At 51.5% G+C, this 19,809-nt stretch overlaps 1 protein-coding gene and 1 long non-coding RNA gene across 5 annotated transcripts in view; one reads left to right on the plus strand and one right to left on the minus strand.

The window, feature by feature from the left end:
- Pax5 (paired box 5) overlaps positions 1-19,809 on the plus strand; it is a 177,907-nt gene that overhangs the window by 149,830 nt on the left and 8,268 nt on the right. For all 3 annotated transcript variants that reach the window (XM_063225330.1, XM_063225337.1, XM_003470877.3), the window contains one exon: positions 15,194-15,280. In XM_063225330.1, coding sequence (XP_063081400.1) covers positions 15,194-15,280 — 87 coding nt within the window. The remainder of the gene's footprint in view (positions 1-15,193; positions 15,281-19,809) is intronic.
- On the minus strand, positions 832-7,898 carry LOC134470587 (uncharacterized). 2 transcript variants are annotated; one of them, XR_010039528.1, is made up of 3 exons: positions 7,588-7,898; positions 6,252-6,349; positions 832-2,554 (listed from the first exon to the last, which is right to left on the minus strand). It is a non-coding gene; the product is annotated as an uncharacterized LOC134470587 (long non-coding RNA). The 2 variants fall into 2 exon arrangements; XR_010039529.1 differs by lacking the exon at positions 832-2,554 and adding an exon at positions 3,262-3,687.

The following is a 19,809-nucleotide window of genomic DNA, read 5'->3' on the forward strand; positions in this document are numbered from 1 at the left end:
GTTGTCTAAATCTATTTCCTATTTTTGTTTCTCCTAACGACATCTCATGAGCACACTGTCTTTACTTATTTTACTTTATTGTCTGATGAGACCACTAGAACATAAGCTCAAAGAGGGGGCGCTCGTGTTCGGGATCTGTTTTGTCCAGGGCTGTGGCCTCAGGACCTAGTAGCAGCACTCGGTCAGTACCTGGGGAAGGAATGGGTGGTAAAATATTGTGCCTGGTCAGTGTACCTGGCCTTCAAGGGGACATACAGCAGGTCACTCCAGCACACCTGTGAGGTCCCACCTGGCCTGCATCTGCTCCCTTGGGAAGCTTCTGCTCTCTTCCTTCCGGTCCCCAAAGATAGCTCTGCTCTGCTCTCTTCCCTCACCTCCCTTTCCACCAAAGCAATGTCTCTGCTGGCCTGTGAGCTGGACACAGATGACACACAGGAAAGTGTCAGTGGAATTTTAAAAGGACTGGGTACACTGGGCGTGGTGGTGCACACCTGTATTCCCAGCACTTGGGAGGCTGAGGCAGAAAGATCACCACAAGTTCAAGGCCAGCCTGGACTACAGAGTGAGACCTCTTTTGGAAAGAAAGAAAGAAGGAAAGAAAGAAAGAGAGAAAGAGATTGGATCTGCAGGACTAAGGAGGGAAAAGTGGGAACAGAAAACTGGCATGATGCGTGTCCCACAGGCAGATCAGTTTTAAGAAACAATTCATTTGGCAGCTGAGAACCAGGAAATGGACTTCTTTAACATTATCTGTGCCAAGCATTCCCTGGAACCTTTTTGGCACCAAGGACTGCTTGCATAGAAGACAGTTTTTCCAAAGATGAGGTGGAATGGGATAGTGATTTGGAGATGACCTGGGTGCCTTACATTCATCATGCACTTTATTTCTGTTATTATTACATTGTAATATATAATGGAAAAAGGTAGATCTATGCCTTTTCAGGGTCCTGGGGAAACTGAGGCCTGGACTGGGGGAGGGCCTTGTTCCAGTGAGTTTGTGGTACAGAGGGGACTGCACTGGGGTTCCTGCCTGTGGCCCAGCCTTGGGAGTTGTGAGGACTGTCGCAAGGTTCTAATTCAGCTCCCTCCAAGCACCCGTGCCTTGTCAGCTGTCTGGGTAATGATATCACCTGCCTCCATGGCCATACAGAGTCTTCCTGCCCCAGCCAGCCCCTCCTGGTAGCCAGGCCTGTGGTGGCCAGGCTGCTTCCAGGGTAGCCTTCCAGTGCCCCCACTGAGAGGCTTCTGAGAATACCAGGGCAATCTTTACTGCACTTCAGTGCCCCTCCAACCCCACTGCTTACAAGCCTCAGATCCTCGCAGAAAGTGGATTGGGGTTCAGTGAGTCTAGGTCCGGAGTGCTCACTTCTAACAAGCTTTCAGGCAAGGTCGGTGCTTACCCACTCTGAGGGTCAGTTTCTGGCCCCTGCTTCTCAAACCCACGGCTCACTGGAATCACTTTGGGAATCTGGACAAAAGTGCTACCTGCCCTCGCCCCAGGAGGTCCGGACGAACTAGTATGGAGTACAGATGTATCAGCCAGAGGGATTTGTTGTTTTGTTTACAGCACTGCACCTTGAACCCAGAGCCTCACACATGCTAGGCAACCACTGAGCCACATCCTTAGCCCCAGCACCTGGTGTTTTAAAGCTTCTTAGGTGGTTGAAGCCCTTGGCCCACATCCCTCCACTTTGCCCCTGGCCCAGGGCAGCTCTGCAGGGGGAGCCTAGTAAAGCTTCCAGGGAAGGGAGTTTACTGACTCCGTGAAGAACGGAGAGGTTCTGGGGGCTGCATCCTGCTTCCAGTCAGCTTTGAGAACGGAGCCCTAAGAGTCTAAATGAAGGTACAGGCACCTAAAAGGAGAGAGGCGCAGAGTCACTGAGGCCATCGGGGGAGGGATGGAAGCCCTGGGAGCCCTGCCAGGGCAGAGATGTCACCAGAAGAGCTGAAGCAGCTGGGTGGCTGGACAGCCCAGAGGGGCTTTGATGGCGGAGATAACTCTCCTCTCCCCCACTCCATCCCAGCCTGCTTCAACCTGTTCTCAGCGCTGGTCTCCAGTCCCCCTGGATGTGGGTAATTTATGTGTGTGCGGCCCCCACCTGCAGACTTCGGGCTCTCCGTGGGCAGGAAGCGTATCTGATTCATCTCCATCTTCCCAGTCCCGGGCCCTGCTTGCTGGGGGCAAGAAAGGTGTGCGGAATGGAGCCTGTTCCTCAGGGCGCAGTGGGGCTCAGGCCTAGCACAGCCAAGTTCTCAGCGCACAGCGAAGCCTGCACGATGTGGAAGTAATTGTGGAGGTAAATCTTGTCTGGTCTCCCGGCAAACACTTGGTGAGGCATTCCATAAATATGTCAGCAGCAGCATTAAAATCTGATGGCAGGCGGTGCAGGTCGGGACTAGCACTGTGACTTCCCAGCAAGGTATGACACCTTCACCTCCGTCTCATTAGTCAGCCATGCGATGTTCTGGCCTCAGCACCAGCTGAGCGGATCCAGGGGAGGGGATTTCTTCTGAGGAGGACCCGGCTGCTCCGAGGCATGGGCCAAGGTCGAACCTGCAGGAAAGTAAGTCAGCTTGGACTGGCACCAGGCTGACAGGAGGAGTCCCTGAAGGCTTTGGGAATGCACTGGACTTTAGGGGGCCCCTGAGCTGGTGAACCAAGGGCCATTTTGATTTTGAGAGCTGGTAATAGGAGCTGGGGAGGTGCATCTGCTTTACAGTCAGCTGATGCTCAAGTCTCAGTGCCCCCCCCCCCAAAAAAGCCTGGTGGAAATAGTCTGTTGCTCAAAAAAATACTTTGCAAAGGTGGGGGTTTGGACTTGTCATTTAAGCAAGCACAGGGTCGCTGGGTGAGAGGTGGGGGCAGAGGAGGGTTTCTGAGTGGAAAGACCAGACTCCAGTCTCTTCTCCCTCCCACCTTACTCTCAGCAGTTTGGGGAGAGTAAGGCTCCAGGCCTAGGGGCCATGCCCAAAGCTACACTGTGGCAGAGACATGAAATCTGTGGACCTGACTCCTAATTTGAGGCTTTCCTTGTAATCAAAAAAATCCTAGACATTTGTTGAAATCTGAGAAAAACATCTGGAAATACAGTTCGATTTTTTTAAACAAACCCTAGTGCATCTGTTTTTGCACGGGTCACACAAAGCATGTGCTGTGTGCCAAGAATTGTGTTAAACACCAAATACCCCCTTGCATTTGTGTAACACTTTTTAATTCACAAAGAATTTAAAGTGCAATATTTCTTAGCCCTATGAGTGCCGTAATAGCCACACTGCAGGTGGAAGCATAGGTTTAGAGGGCTAAAGTGGCTTCTCCAAGGCCATTCAGCTCACACCTCTGACCAGGACTGACTGGCTGCAAGCCCAGAGACTTTGCCACCCCCCACTGTGCTTTTTGCACCTGTGCAAAAAACTGGGCCTCACCTCTCTACAGTTAGTTGCCAATCTTGATGTGATTCGAGCAGTTGGGATTGCTGGGTTTACTGGTCACTGTCCTGTATTAGCAGCTGCCTTCTTGCCAGTTAAAAAAGAAAGAGCAGAGTCTCCATGGCCCATTGTAAACCAGGTGTTTTGGTCAGCTCAAAGTTAATTCAACAGAGTACCCAAGCCAGGGTTATCTTGGCTCACGGTTTCTGGAAGTTCCAGTCTAAGATCAGGCACCTCATTCATTTGGGCCTCTGGTGAGGGCTGGAAGAGAGTACAAGACCTGGGCCTCATAATCCCCCCTCAAGGACACACCCCAGTAACCTAAGGATCCCCACTAGGCTGTGCCTCTTCAAGATCCCACCCTCCTGCCTCCTGGCATCCTCCTGTGGTCCAAGCCTTTGGGCCTTTTTAGAAGAGGGGATTTGTCATCCACACTGTAACACCAGGACACACTCCATTCGGCTGAGACTCCCTTCTGCGGGGACAGGAGCAGTGTACTTTTACTCCTCAGGGGAATACATCCCATGCTGGCAGGTGGACAGGAGCAGAGTTTGGTAACTCACCCAAAGGTGAAGTTTGAGTGTTGTTTGAGGCCCTGATTACATCTTCTTCCTACAGGAAGCCTTCCTGGATGCCTTCACTAGAATAAATTTCACCTCCTACTCTGCTTCTAACTTCTCCATGTCCATGACCGTGGGATGAATAAATCCAGCTTGGGATGGCACAAGAGAGCCTCAGAAGTTTATTAGACAGCCATCATGGACATGAGATTGGGTTTTCTTGGGAATGGCTATAGTTTGGATCCGTGATGTCCCCATGTGTTAAAGGGTTGGCCTCAGCCCATGATGCTATTGGAAGGTGAGAGAACCTTTAAAAGGCAGGGCTTCATGGGAGGTCTTTAAGCCATTGGGGGTGTGCCCTTGGTGGCATGCAGGGCACTAGTCCCTTTTGCTTCCTCTCTCACCTCCCAGCCTAATGTGAGCAGCTCGGCACCCTCACGATAGCCCCCCAACAAGGCCAATCAGCTACATACCGCAACCTCCAAAACAGTGAACAAAAGTAACACTGTTCTCTGTAAGTTCATTATCTCTGGTGTTTGTACGGTGACAGAAAAGACTAGCACAGGATTACAATTCAGTGTCAGCCCTGCCAAACAGTGAAGTTAGGGGCTGGTCGATTAGGCCATGGACAAGGGGCTTCTGACCACATTCCGGTTTGCAAAGAAAATCTTCGGGTTTTCAGACTGAGCACTTCTAGTGGCCAAGTGAGCACACAGAAGAGGTACTAAGAAAAATTAGTGACTTTCCCATTTTCCAACCCAACTTCAGTCTGGCCTGAGCTATGACTATCAGTATTTTTAGTGTTTAGTTATATATTTGCTCCTTGCTTTCTACATTGTTAAACTCCTGTGCTCTTGGAGTGAACCAAACTTAGTGCTTTCCCTATGTAGCAGGGAGATCTGTCAAGCTCTGGGAGAGGGATGCGAAGGCCCTCAGGAGGCACCCATCCGGGGTTCTTTGTCCACTGGACATGCCCTGCGGTTCCTGCAGCAAACCTAGCTCTCTTCCCCCTTACAGGTATTCCCCTCCCTTCCTCAGCTCTCCTGCTTGCCAAGGCAAGAGACTGGAGTGCCACTAATTCTCCTGGCGCCCCTTTCATGACCTGGCTCCAGACGGCCATGACTCAGGGAGCATCTGTTGGTCATACTTAGCACTCACTCCATCCACATGTTTTGGGCAGTGCCCTGCAGACCCAGGCTGGGGACTCAGGAAAGTAGGGAATGGACTCAGCAACAATGGTCAATCTAAAACGCTTCCTGGAGGAGGTGGCATGGGAGTTGACTCTTGGTAAGTTGGGAGGTTGGATATGAAGAAGGGGAAGAAAGGTGGCGTTTCAAGTGAAGGAAACAGATGGCGATGGCCCCAAGAAGCGGGCGTGGAGGTGGTAGGTAGCAAGGGGGCCCAGACCATGGCATGTAGCAGGGGGCAGTAGGGGCTGTGGTGGGGAAGATCAGTGGGCAGCAGATCGACCGTAAGGGGCCTCGATGGTTCTTGTGAGGCTCGTCTGTTGCTGGTCCTCACCCGTGTGCCACCTGTGGGTATCCCAGCCCGGGTCATGGCAGTGCTCCAGAGCAGACTTAAGGCAGCTGGGGCTCTCCAGGCTCCACAGATGCACTCATAAATTAGGAGTTATCTTGCACCCTGGCAAGGAGCTAGTTGCATTGCCCATTGTTTGTTAGGTTGAGAGCAGGATGGGATAGAATTTCAGAATAATTCCACAAGAAGAGAGCAGTTAAAATTGGGCCAGAACTTCTCCAAATGTGCTCTACCAGAGATCTCAAATGGAAATATCTACAAGGCTAGTCATAGAAGGGAAGGCAGGCTTAGAGGACAAGAAAACAGATCTAAATTACCTGATCTATGACTGTGACAAACTTGGCAACCCACCAATCTGTGTCAAGGGTCCCCTGTGGCCCTAGGACCCCCATTCCTTTTTCTAATAGGTTGTGAGCTGTGAAGTTGGGTTAGTGTTTTGTGGCCTATGGTGGCACTGCTGTGACCCAACAGTGAGTTTCCTGAAGGATCCTTGCACATTTGGGTTTTTGTAGGTGTAGACAACAGGAAGTGGTGCAATAACAGTTCTCTTTCTGTTAACACAGGACAAAACTGAGGCTCAGAAAGTCACTCAACTGGGCTGGGGATTTAACTCAGCAGCATAAGTGCCTGCCTTGCAAGTACACAGTCATGAGTTCGATCCCCAGTACTAACAAAAAAAAAAAAAAAAAAAAAAGAAAGAAAGAAAAGAAAGTCACTCAACTGCCTTACCTCTGGTCAGAGGTAGTGTCGGGGTACAGGCTTGGTTTCTTCCCAGTGTCCCTGTGGCCCACGCAGCACCGCTGTCTGGCCTGAAAGTCTGTGATTTCCTAGAGAAGCAGAAATGAAACCCGTTCTGTATTCTCTCCCTCACACTCGCCCTCTCTCTTGGTTTTTCTCCTCGCTCTGTTTTTCTGAAGGCCTGCGAGGCTGGCCTGCACTGGTGGGAGAAGAGGTTTTTCCCAGCAGTAGATCGATGTGCAGTGTGCTAGCCTGTCCGGGTTGACAGGGCTGACCTTTATGAGCTCAGGTTTTCGTCTCCCTGTTGGGAATCTGGGAAGGTCTTGCTGTGGAGGGAGGGAGGGAGGGTGAAGAGTCTGGGCCTGCAAAGGGGGTGCACTAGGGACTGGTTGCAGGAAAGGGAAACCTCTTGAAGGTCATTTCCATGCACACCACTTTCACAGATGAGAAAACTGAGGCTTGGGGTCAGGGATTTAGCTCAGTGGGCTCAAGTACTTACCTGGTAAGTGCAAGGTCATGAGTTCAATTCCCGATACCAAAACAAAATAAAACACAAAAAAACTGAGGCTTGGTTAGAAGTGACTTGTTTAAGGTCATTCAGAGAAGACTAGACAGAACCCCAAAATGCAGAGTCTGTGTATGCATAGATATACACCTGTCCGTGTGTGTGTATATTACACATGTTATTATATATCCTGACTATATGGATATTACATGTAATGCTATATGGTGTAATAATGCTCAGGTAGACACTTTTATTTAAATATAAGTGTGCATAAAAGGTTGGCGGTGCCTTTGTGTGGAATCGTAGGTGTGGCCCCTCTAGCCAGGGACAGTTTTGTGCAACAGTGCCCTTGGTAGTCATGCAGTCATGCAGTTCCGCAAAGCCACAGGGAGGAGCTGAGAATCTCACAGCCCTCTTCAGATCTTCGTTCTCTCCCTCCTTCACAAAGACTCCTTCAGACACGGAACTTGGCTGGGAAGTCACTTTGAAAGACTTTCCGTATGTTAATTACAGCCGGCCAAGGTCTGGAGCAGAGGTGGAAGCCCACCATCTGCAGACAGGGGCGGCCCCGTGTGCTCGGCAAATCCCCATCATCTGGCAGGTGTCGTTTTGGGTTAATTAAGAGCTATACTGAGCCGTTTACCTGTCACATCTGAGAATTTTAGGAGACTGACTTTCTTGCCATCTCTGAGCTTTGAGCGAAGGAAAAACTGAAGCACCTCTGATTTGGGGGTTGTTCCTGTGCCTGTAATCTCCTGCTTTAAGGGTGTTTTATCAGACCCCCCTCTAAACTGTTCACTTTCATCAGTATTTTCTACTCACCTGGTTGATTTGTGCAGTCAGCTCTTCCATATTTGAAAACAGTGCATTTGTCGTAGGTTTTTAGCCTCTGCAGTCCTTTCTTAATCTTTGAGAAAAGATTATTCATTCCCCTTCCTCCTGTTTGGTGGCTTGAGAGGGACTTCAGTCTGGCAATCAGGAGCCTCCTTCCGCAGTCGGGGTCTGGGCATCAGTGCTAACTGCAGAGCGCTGTGTCCATGGGAGGATGGGTCAGTTAGCTCTCTACACAGCGGGGTTATCAGCTGGTCCTGAGCTCCCTCTTCATCACCAGAGAGCTCCCCAAGAGTGACACAAGTGTTTATAACTTGGTGAGAATCTGGTTCACACGAGTGTGTGCGTCTGTCAAAGTAATAGTGTGTTGAAGACTTGCACATTTCATTATGTGTAAATTTTACGTCCAAACAAAGATTTGGTTTGTTCACTAAATAAATAATGAGCTTTATTTTAGTTAGTGATATGCATGCTAAAGTGCTTAGGGGAAAGTACACTGATACTTGCAATTTACTGGGGACTGCAAAAATAATAAGATAAACGAAAGGCTAGAGGGATAGAGAGATATCTAACAAGCACAAGTAAGAAAAACTGTGGCAAGCCCGGAAGTCTTCCCTGTAAAATCCTGTTGAATTTGCTGTGTGGGGAAGGGTGTGGCGGGGCGGGAGCTCCCCAGCTGAGTTTGTTTTCCCCACCATTGAAGAGCAGATGGTTCAAATCCTCCGGTACATGGGTTTGTGAAGATTCTCTGACACCACGAAGTCCCTTGACTTTCTCCGCAAGCTCCAGAGGCAGGAGCTCCCTCCTCCATTACAGCTGAGGAGGCTGAGGCTCATGAGGTCCATCTGCTCGCAAAAGGCCACAGAGTCTGTATGAGGCAGGGCTTGGCCTGGGGCCTAGAGCCTCCTCCTGGATGTCACCAAAGGCCATTAAAGTCTTTTCCTCCAGGATGAGCAGTTCTAAGAATGGGCACTGGAGCACTCCCTAAAAGTGACCCTGAGCCCATGTCTAAAAGGCTGCCAGCCCTCTGTTCTCAGTCCTGGTGACAGTAACTGAGGGATGGGGACCAGTGCCCAATGTGCCCTGGAACCCCACATGGGCCACCTGCTGGACCTGCTCCCTGCCTGTGCCCAGGTAGTTGCCTCTTCTGACCGGACCACTCCTTTTCCTTATTTAAATAATGCTGACAAATGTCACCCCCTGCTCCTCGAACTCAAGGTAAGAGTGATCTAAACCTTCATTGGCCACCTGGTGGCAAAGCCTGATGTCCTTTCCAAGCCTGTTTGCCGGTGTAGGCTTACTGTCCCATGCTTACTTCTGGCTCAGGCTTCTTGGACTGTATAATCTACATGGTTCTTTGATCAGATTCTTACATTCCAACCCCAGTGGCCACCAAAACATGGTAGCTCATCGCTGCCTCTGACTTCCATGTGGGAAGAAAACACCAACTCCAGCCTTAGAGTATTGCCTTAGTCTGTTTTCTGCTGACATAACAAAGTGCCACAAGCAAGATGCTGTATACCAAAGAGAAGTTCACTTTGGCTCGCATTTCTGGAGGCTGGCATGTCCAAGGGCATAGCAGGGTGTCGGGCCAGGACATCGCAACATGGCAACAAGTAAAAGGGCACGTGGACATGTGTGGAAGAGAAACAAGCCAGAGGGCCCCTCTAACGACCCAATCGCCTGTTAAAGGCCCCGCCTCCCAATACAACCACAGTGACAGCCACATTTCAGCACGGGTTTCAAAGTGGACAAACCATACTCCTCTGCATAGCTGTCTTTGTGAATGTGTGGGAGACGGGCAGGGACCAGATTAGACTTTCAGACAAATAGTTTCAAGTGGGAACCTGAATGTCCCACAGCTGGTTTTTTGTTTTTTTTTTTTTTTTCCATAGTGGAAATTGAACTCATGACCTGTGTTTGCCAGGAAGGTGCTGTGCCACTGAGCTACGTCCCCAACCCCAGTCCCCCTTCTTTAATGTTCTTCCACAGCTCATCCCTCTAGGGGGCACATGCATCTTCCATTCCCACAATCCAGTTCCTTTCTTTCTTTTTCTTTTTTGTGGAGGAAGGGGTTGGATTGAACTGGGGACCTTTGAACTGAGTTACCCTTTTGTAGTATTTCTTATTTTGATTCAACGTCTTGCTAAGTTGTTGAGTTGACAAGTGCGGACTGTAGTTTGTGTTCTCCTGCCTCAGCCTTCCAGAGTGCTGAGTGACTTGCTTGATCTACCACGCCCCACCTCTTCCATTTTCTTGTGCCTGCCACTTAGCTGCTCTCTATTTTTTTCCCTAAACCCTGATGCTGGCTTCCTTTTGCATAGCCCAGAACTCAAGGAAAGCTGTAAAGTTCTTTTTGGGAACAAGATTCTATTTTAAAGGAGCCTCTTTCTCCTCCCCTTTCTCCTTGGCTCTGTGGTCTCTTTAGCATCGGAAGAAGATAGCTTTGTTCTTTTGGTAACAGCATGTCAATTACCTCCCACCAGTACTTATTAGTCCATTTTCTCTTGCTATCACTGAAGGCCTCAGGCTGTGTAATCTGTAAAGAATAAAGGTTGGTTTAGCTCACAGTTCTGAAGGCTAGGAAGTTCAGGATTTGGCAGCCACATTTGGCGAGGTCCTTCTTATTGGTAGAGACCTTCTCCCATGTTCCAAGGCCACTGTGAAAGGAATCATGTGACCAAGCAGAACATGCTAGCCCAGGCCTCTCGTCCTCTCTTTATAAAGCCTAGTCCCATTGTGTTAGGGTCCCACTTAACTTTCATTCCCTTCCCAAGGTACCGCCTCTAACTCCACCGTGGGATTTAATACCTACTCTCTTAATACTTCATAATGGAGATTAAATTTCAACTTGAGTTTCTCAGAGACAGTCAGACTCTAGCTGTGCTTTATGAGACACTCCTTCCCGCTGAGGAGCTTCTGCCAGGGCAAGTTCAATCAGGTGCCCAAGGCCGTGCGACCAGCGAGTTGAGGGCTGATTACCAAGAAAGCTAGTAGCTCGCCACAGAAATGCTCATGCCTGCCCCGTGTGCAGCCACAAAGCCACCTGCCTGCTTTCTGCTCCCAGAGTAACACGTGGGCCGCCCTGGCCATTCCCACTGCAGACCTGGCCTCGGAAGACTCTGGGTCCAGTCCTATTTTGCCTTGAGACTGATCACTCCTCAGGGCATGACGAAGGAAAAGATTACAGTCTAGGTTTTGCTGTTAAAAGAGTTCTCAGGGGCTTCCATGTGATCGATTCCAGGCAGTGCCCAGGGCTGTCTGAGGAGGTTTCGTGTGCTGTGCACCCCCCAGGTGGGTCTCACTGCCCAGTGAAGGAGAGTTTCCTAGGCAGGAGCTATTAGTGCATAAAGAACTTGAATCTAGTTTAAAGGGTCAGCATTTCGATGCCTCAAGCCTGGGTCAGTTGGGAGAAAAAGGCAAGGAGTCCCTGCTGTCTTTCGTGCTGAGCAAAGTTGTTATAGAAGTGTTTACTGTGTGATCTCCACTTCTGGAAGCCCTGACAAGACCAGAGCCAAGGACTTTCATTCCTGCTCCTGAGGAATATTTTGCACTATAGAGAGTGCAGCCGTGTCATCTTCAGGCCCATTCCCTGTCAATTACCCTGTGGCAGCAGCCACCTGGAAGGGCCCCCACCCAAGGCTCCCCTCCTCCACCCTCTCCCCCAGATGGTGGTGCTCCCTGGCCTACCGCCATGCTCCGGTCCCAACTCCAATGGGAGACATATCCTAAAATCCTACCCCATGAAAGCTCTGTGACCATCTTTTCTGGGACCTCACACAAGGCCTGCTCACACCCTCCCTGTCTGCCCCTTCTCTGTCCTTCAAAGGCTGGCACCTGCTCCTCTCCATCCCAGATGCTGCCCTGGGCCTTCTTTGGGTTTCTCAGACCTTACTTCCAGCATGCTTTCCTGAGGTTCCAGCAAAAAAGACAAGAGCCCCTCAAATGCGAGGTTAGGGGTGACTTCAGGCAGATAAACACAGTAAAGGGCTACAACCCCCAACCCAAGTGTCCCGGAGTTAGATGAGGGGGCCAGAGCACCTGCAAGGGGCCCAGGAAGGGCAGCCCAATGGCTGCTGAGTGGAGTCAGCATCAAAAGACAAGCCTTTACAAATGGGGAAACTGAGTCCCTGCCCACACAGGCAGGAAAGCCTGATCTGGAAGACAGTGACCTGTCAGCCCCTGGCCAGGGCAAGTCCCCTGCCCTCTGCACCCTCTGTTTTCTCACATGTGAAAACCCACCTTGCAGCTTCACAGGGTCATCGAGAGAGTTAACTTGAGATCCTGAATGCAAAGCAGGGTGTGGTGACTGGCCCAGGATCGTTGCTCTCCTGATGTCCCTGAGTGAGCACTCTATCCATCTTTTCAACAATCTAGTAATTGCTCCTACTTTATAGAGAAGGAAGCTGGGCACAGAGAGGCTTAATGACCCACTGAGGGGCACAGAGTTAGGAGAGGCAGGCTCAGGATTTGAATTCATGCATCCTGGCTCCAGACCTCTTGCTCCCAACCTCTGTGTCAAACTGACTGAGGCCCATGGGGTCCAGTAGTAACCTGTGGAGTTGAGCCAGGGCAGGCTGCTGCTTCCCAGTCAGCTTTGTGGCCTGACAAGGCCAGCTGTATAGATGATGTTTGGAGACTGAAGACCTGGCCTCCCCATATCTCACGAGGTAAGGACTCCCTACAATCAAAACAGGTGGCATTTCAGATCACAGCACCATCGTAGAGGCCCCAACAGGTAGCTGGGCTGGCCCCTAGGTTTAACCTCATGCCCTGGAGAAGGTCGAGCTCACCTTGCCCAGAATACATCAGTCCAATAGGGCATCTCAGAGGACAGGGCCTGGACTGAAGGTGCTCACTGCACCACACTTGTTAGGACACCAGGCAGGGCTGAGCTCCTCATGTGTCCATTTCTTCTACTGAGGGGTTGGCTGATATATGAGCAATGGAGACAGAGAAGCTGGCTTAAATACTAACACATAGCAGCTGTCATTTGGTTCCTGGCTATGGGAACTAATAGCAGAAGTAGTGGGACCCATGATCTGAGTTAGAGAGATCTGTTTTGATAGAGTGTCCCTGGTTGACTTAGAAGTTCCCATCATTCAATCAGTCAGTCAGTCAGCAAATAGTTATCCATCCCAAGCCTTGTGTTGGAAGTTAGAATAGAGACATGAACAGAGAAAAATTTCTGCCTCCAAGGAATTTATGGCCTAGTGGAAGAGGCAAATAATTAACAAGGTGAGCATGATTAATAGGACAGGCTGGAGTATGATATGGTCTACGGAGAAAAATAAAGCAGGAAAGAGGGATGGGTGGTCAGGGAGGGCCTCACCTGAATGAAGCCTAGGAGGAGATGAGAACCACAGGAACAGCTGCATCGCAGGGGACCCAGAGGACTGCCAGCTGTCTGCTGGGGACGTGGCATTAAGCTGGGGACAAGGATGAGACACAGGTGCAGAGGACAGACCAGAAACGTCCGGGCCTCGGGACTCCCCTATAGAGCAGGGCAAATCCCTTGCTGGGGTGATCCTGGAGCCTGGGTCTGCTTGAGGAGGGGCATAAAAAGGGGCCCCAAACAAGAAGGTATCTGAGGGCTTTGTGCTCAGTGCTGTAACCCAGTGAGTGAGGGTGGGCAGAAGAGGGTGAGGACGCTGACTTAGGCATCTTCTCTAGAGGAGCTGGAACTGCTTATGGCCCTGCGTAAGGTAAGGACCTCCAGTGGCCAGTGCCAATCTGGGGACGGATAACGTACACATCTAATTCAAGTCAAGTATATCGAGACTGTACTTAGGGGCTGGAGCTCAGGGAGGCTTCCTGCAAGAGGTGGCCTGGGATCTGGGCATAGAAGCCATGCTGCTAAACAGAGATGGCCTTTGCTGTGGTCACTGAATGCCATGGCCCAGCACAGCACTGTCAGGAAGTACCTCTGATGGGGAGCTCCATGGGCCCTAGAGCCCAGAGGAGGAGCAATTGTCTCCCTTCTCCAGGGTACTTGGTCTCCGTGTGTCTCCTATCTTGCCCTGGAGGAGGAGGAGGAGGAGGAGGAGGAGGAGCAGGAAGAGGAGGAGGAGGAGGAGGTGGCGGCGGCACCTTGGCACTGATGGATGTGCCGAAGCTGGGCTGCTGCGGCCCAGCACTGTCACCATGCTCTCCCTCCCTCTGCCAGAACCTGACACCCTGACCACTGAGGCATAAAAAACAGAGAATTGGAAGGCTCAGCCTGTCAGGCTGGGAGTGGCCCCCAGAGAGGACCGGGGAGGCGTGTGCACATGTGTGTGTGTGCATGTGTGTGCGTGTGTGTGTGTGTGTGTGTGTGTGTGGACATTCTCTTTCTGTGGTTGCCTGTGGAGGTGGGGAAAGGCCCGCTGGAATCATCGGCTAGGGGCAGCTGTCCCTTCAGCCCTGCCTCACTCTTCAGGGCCCACCTGGCCCTGTGAGACCCACAGGGGACAGGGCATTGCTCTTGGTCCTGAGTTCTGACTGACCCTTGGCCTCTGTCGGCGCCTTTGGTGGAACATGGAGTCACGCTTCGGCTGCAGGTGGTCTCCTGGGGCTGTGTAACTCCTGCCATCTCCAGCAGGCGCGAGCCCACAGGCTCTGTGTCTAGAAGCTGAGGCAAACAGCTGAGCAGCTGACTCTCTAGGCGTGGCTCCACACACCCTTCTGCCAGGCACCAGGCCACCCACTGAGAAGTTAGAGTCCATGCCTGTGCCCTGCCCCCCCCCCCCCCAGCCATCAGAGAGACAGGCAGACGCTGGCCGCTACAAGAGCAAACCAGCAAGAGTGTGGGAGATAGGATTTGAGGTTCCCCTTTGACCTGGCTGGCAGGAAGGAGGCTTTCCTGGTGCTGCCGTCTGGCCCAGGGAAGAGCCAGAGCCTACTGCTCCTTGAGCCACTGACTAAGGCACTGTCCTCAGGGTCAGCCATGGCCCCACTCCGTGCTGTCCCCATTGTGAAACACCTCACAGTTCATGCCTGAGGATGCCCAGAACCACTAACAATAGCCTCTTCCCTAGTGCCTGCAAGAACCCAGGCCACCCTCTCTTCCTTTCCCCTGTCCTTTGGACTGTCCCTTCGTCTCAGCAGGGCACCAGTGGCAGCTGCATCCTTGAATCAAAGGGCCTGAGTTTTGTCTCATCTCTCTGACTAGACTGAAGCCCCTGGGTTCACGTCGGACTACAGCTGAGGTCATGTTTTGGTAATAGGACTGAACCCACACTAAGATGCTAGCCGTCTGCAGCTTTGGACTTGGGCAGGTGTATCAGGGCCATTGTATGAGACCCTGGACATCAGTCTCCTTGCCTGTGAAGGGAGCTAGTGTCCCCAGGAACACCTGGAACATGGTGGTTTCATTGTGCCCATATGAGAGGCTAGGTTTCACTGCTCTTCTTACAAAAGGTTCTGCAGAAAGACCTGGATCATACCAGTGAGAGCTACTCCCTGGGTAAGGATGTGGCTCTGACCTGGCCTCTATTGGTTATAAAAAGTACTTTCAGCTCGTTAAGGAGGCCAACATCAGCCCCCAGGCAGGCCAGGACACAGGGTTTTTTCTGAACTTGATCTAACATTTGGTTTCTGTTTCTCTCCATCACCTCAGGGAGCGAGTTTTCTGGGAGTCCCTACAGCCACCCTCAGTATTCCTCATACAACGACTCCTGGAGGTTCCCCAACCCAGGGCTGCTCGGTGAGTACTGGCAGAGGCCCAGGTTCCATCTAGGCCTTCTCACAGTCCCTCAACAACTTGAGGTCCAGTCCCTGAGGTGGGGTGTATACAGGGTGGCCTTGGGGCTCTCTGGGCCATAACTACTGCAGCCCCGCTGTACCCTCATTTCTTTCCCAAATATCCTGCTGGATCAGGGGAAATATCCTAGAAGAGTAAAAAGGGAAAACAGGGCATTGAGAGAGAAAAGGAAGATAGAAATTGTCTGCCTGAGTAACATATTCCTTAAGAACCATGAAATATTGTAAGAGTGCTCTAAACAGAAGCAGTAAAGGCACCAACTTGGGTTAATCAACGAGGCTGCCTGGAGAAGTGTCTTGCCAATGACTCTGAGGCTCAGTGTTTGATTAGTGATGTCTGCCATGGATGCCACCAGTGCCAGCTCCACACTGCCCTGTGGCTGAAGGCCTGCCAAGGTATGCCATGCAGGGCTCAGCTGGTGCCCAGCCTCTTCCCAGGCCTTGAATCGACAGATTGTCTATAGCTGGTGCCAGCCTGATCTGTGCTCATCATGAATGTGTCTTTGCTCCCTAAAGACCAAGTAGACTAATTTAGCCCTCAAAAGTCCAAGAAGAGCCTTTTGTTTTGTTGACATAAAATTACATGAAATAAGCTGGTGAGAGCTGGCTGGAACTAAAGGACCTTAAGGCAGCAGCTCTGAGTTACAGATGTCACTTACGATCCGGGGCATGGAGCCACCCAGTGAGCCTGCAGGCAGCAACACTGCTAGCTCCCCAACATCAGCTAAGAATTTTCCACTTGCAGCAGTAAAAGGCCAGATGCGGAAAGGCTTGAGACATGAAGCCTCTTTAAGGGAGAACCTGTTAATTTCCTGGATCTTTTATCACTTTAGGCCTGAGAAACCTGGTCTGCATCAGAAACACAGTAATCTGATGCCTTCCAACTCAAGTTGCCAAGTCACAGGTCTGTGAAGGAGGTCCTCAAGCCTCAGCCTGGACCGTTTCCCAATCCTCGTTTGGTGATTAGGACAGACACGTGGTGTGGACACCACCTCTCTCTTGATACCACCGCTGCACGCACTGGGGGCCATGGTAGCTATGGATGAAGTAAGGAACACTGCTAATTAGTGCTGCTGTCCCTGTGCAGAGGGCTTTTCCTGCCTTCTAGAAGACTGCTATGCTCTTACCACCTGTGGTTTCTCAGAGGACTTCAATCTGTGGGTTGATCTCTCCTCTGACATTTTTTTTGGTTTTGTCAAAATCATTGCAATCTAAGTGCTAATCCAGGATCTTCACCTACCTGAAATTCTCCCTTAAATGGACTCTGAGTTGACTCAGTGGTCAGTCTCAGGCACTGGGGCTGTAATCTCCCTGAACCACCTGTGCCTCCCAGTAAGGGTAAGTGTAAGGAGATGGGTCTTCAGGCCCAAGCCTAGGAGTCCCTCACTGGAAATACCCCTGAGGCAGAGGTATGGCCTCAGTGCTTCAGGGAGACCCGCAGATGATGAGGAAGCTGGGGCATCGTGCTGTGGGCGTGGTTCTTTCTGATGGGGAGGTGACCCCAGGAAGCTACATTGGCCCAGAGCTTCCACACATAACTACCTAGGGGGGCTGAAATCCACCCCATCTGTGGCACGAAGCCCTGCCAGGAGGGGCACCTTTTCCGCCTTTCATAAGGCACCCTATACGTTGGTAGTGAGCTTCACTTCTCTGTTTGGCAGTTTAAGGGGCAGAGAAGTGCAGACAATGCTGCTCGGGCAATGGTAGCACATGGATGGGTTAGGAGCTGGGCAGTCAGGGTAGCGTGCACAGACAGGAGACCTTGAGCAGTAGTCTGGGTATCCAAGGGGAAGGGCTGCATGGCTGCCCCACATCTGAGGCTTTTTCTGCTCGAGCTAGAGTGACATCCAGGTTGTGGTTCCAGCTGTCAGAGGCTTGGTCTGTGTGCCCAGTGTGGAAAGGACGTGGGCTCTGTCCCAGGGAGCTCCCAGGTAGCGGTGAAGGAGAGCTGAGCACGTGTGTCTTTACTAGGAGCTGCGCAGGGTTGTGCAGAAGGCCAGAGCCAGTGTGGGAAGGAAGAAGAACCAAAACTCTGTGCATCTACACGAGCATTAGCTAACTGTCTCCGGCACAGAGATACAAAACCCTCCACGTGGGCTATCAACAACTTCATGGATCACACTGTATTACCTCTTACACAGATGAGGGGAAGAAGCTCCAAAGGGTAATAGTCAGCGAGGTTATACAGCAGGCAAGTGGCTAAGGGCCCAGCCTGACTCCAGAGCCTATGTTCATAGTCACTGTATGACGTGTCCTTTTACTCACCCTGACTGATTTTAGTCTGAACAGTGCTCACTGCTGAGAAATGGGCCTCGGGCCCCTGTAGAAACAGGCCAGAGATACTTCCACACTCGAGCTTGTGTGTGATGGGGACAGCTGTTCTAGTTTTGAAAACCAGGTTAATGATGTATGTCAGGCTCTGATTTGCAAACAACAGAATCCACTCTGGGTGGTTTAAGCAGAAAACAGATTTATTAAGGGCTAAGAGGGACTCCGGGAATCCTGGGACCCAAAGCCGGAGGCATACCCGGCCATGTGGCAGGGCCAGTTTATTATATTATTGCTGTTGCTGTGGTTGGTACCCCGCACTTCTTTGCTCTATGCTGTGGCTTTTCCTAGACTCTCAAGACTGGACATAAAGAACTCTGCCCTGTCACCACCCAAAGATGGTGCCATCCCCTCCCAACAAATGGAGTCCTCCAGCCCACTTCCTCACGTGGCTCCTATCCCAATCAAGCTCATACATGAGAGAGTTTAATGGGCAGAACCCACAGAACGCACCTGGGCCCTGGCAGTGAGAGAAGCTGGGAGGATGGGCTCAGACAGCTCCTCAGGAAACCACAAACACGGGAGGAGGATAAATGGTGTAGGGTAGCCACAGATGTAAACAATGGCCCACGAGCTGCCCACCTCTGTAACCCAGGGAATCCTAGTCAGGCCATCAACGATCTGGGCCTTGGTTGGCTCAGGTGTAAAATGGGGGTAATCACTGTGGCAGCCTTTCCAGCAGGTGTGAATGTAATGATCTTGGGGTACATGCCCTGAATCTGCAGTGATCCCATGTGCTTGGTTCATCATACCAGAGCCTTGCAAATAGGTCCAGGCCCCTTGCCATGGTTTCCTTGCCATGGTGTCTCTGAGGCTTTGGCTGAGTGAGTATCAAGGGGATGCCATCCAGGGAGACCCAGCTGATGGTGTCTGCAGTGTGGGAAGTGGTGCGTATCTGGCACCTGCCCTGGGCTCCATGATGCCCCTGTTGACCCAGTGGGGCTGTGAGCACAGGAAGCGTGGGCACATGAGCACACACACGCTCATGCATGCTCTCACGCTGGCACTTAGCCTGGCACACGCTGCTCACACCCCACTGACTGACCAGCAGTCCTGTTAAATGAAAGTGAAGGACGTTTCCTGCGGGTTTCACAAGAGAGGCTCTCTCCTCACATGTGTCCAGCTGCGGCAGCTGTGACTCAGCGTCCTCTGCTGTTTTGCCCCCTGGCCAGGGTTGGAGGCAGAAGAGACAGGCAAGGCAGGCAGGGTTGGCAGGGAGAAAAGGCAGCAACGGTCAATTAGGATTAGAAAGGCAGCGCCTGTGGCCACCGCCTCCACCACCATGTAAAGGGATTAGAGCAGGAGCCGGCCCAGAATGACTGCGTCAAGAAGTAAATTGATGATAATGTGAATTAGAGAGGAAAAATGACAGAACAAAGGACACGTTTATTTGAGATGGAAGTCTAGTGGCACCAGAAAGACAGAGTGCTTTGTGAGGTGATGTTTTCATTTTTCACGGTAAATTCAAGCTCTCAACTGAGGCCCGCTCCGGGAGGAGTGCGCCAGAGCTGAGGCTGGAGGGCAGGGTGCTGGAGGGCAGCCAGGGTGCTTGGAGAGCCTGCCCATCACCGCCTGCCCCTTGTGGCCCCTTTGCAGGGCAGCCTCTGTGCTTTTCCTGTCCTGGTGCAGTGCCCTGGCCTCTAGCGGGCCGTCTCTATGCCTCTCTCCCCTGGGCCGTCCTGAGGCGGGATACAGGGCTGGGCTATGGCTAGTCTGTGGGCACCTGCCTCAGCACTGTTCCACCCCACAAAGAAAGCAGAGGGACAGACACTAGCTGTCCCTGAGGTAGGGCTCCAGCCAGGGGGCAAAGAGGAAGACAGCGGCAAACTGGGTTTCTCGGAATCCTTGCACAAGGGATTGGTGTCCGTGCCTTTCAGAAGGACTTCGCCATTGTCCCTGCTGCCTGAGGCTGCACTCTCAGGCTGGTGGAGAGGGGAGTCTGCTAATAGGGGCTGGGTTTAGAGGGGAGGCTAAAATATGCCCCAAACGCACCCCACATGATTACACACTAGCTGTATAACTCTGGGAAAGTTATTTAACTCTCTTCTTCACTTTTCCCATCTATAAAATGGGACCATAATAGTCGCTGCTTGATAAGATAGTGCTGAACATGTAAAAGAGTCGATGGATATAAGATATTTAGAA

Source organism: Cavia porcellus, unplaced genomic scaffold, assembly GCF_034190915.1.
Source record: "Cavia porcellus strain 051 isolate PalLab524CR breed Dunkin Hartley unplaced genomic scaffold, mCavPor4.1 scaffold_1, whole genome shotgun sequence".
Taxonomy (NCBI): Eukaryota; Metazoa; Chordata; class Mammalia; order Rodentia; family Caviidae; genus Cavia; species Cavia porcellus.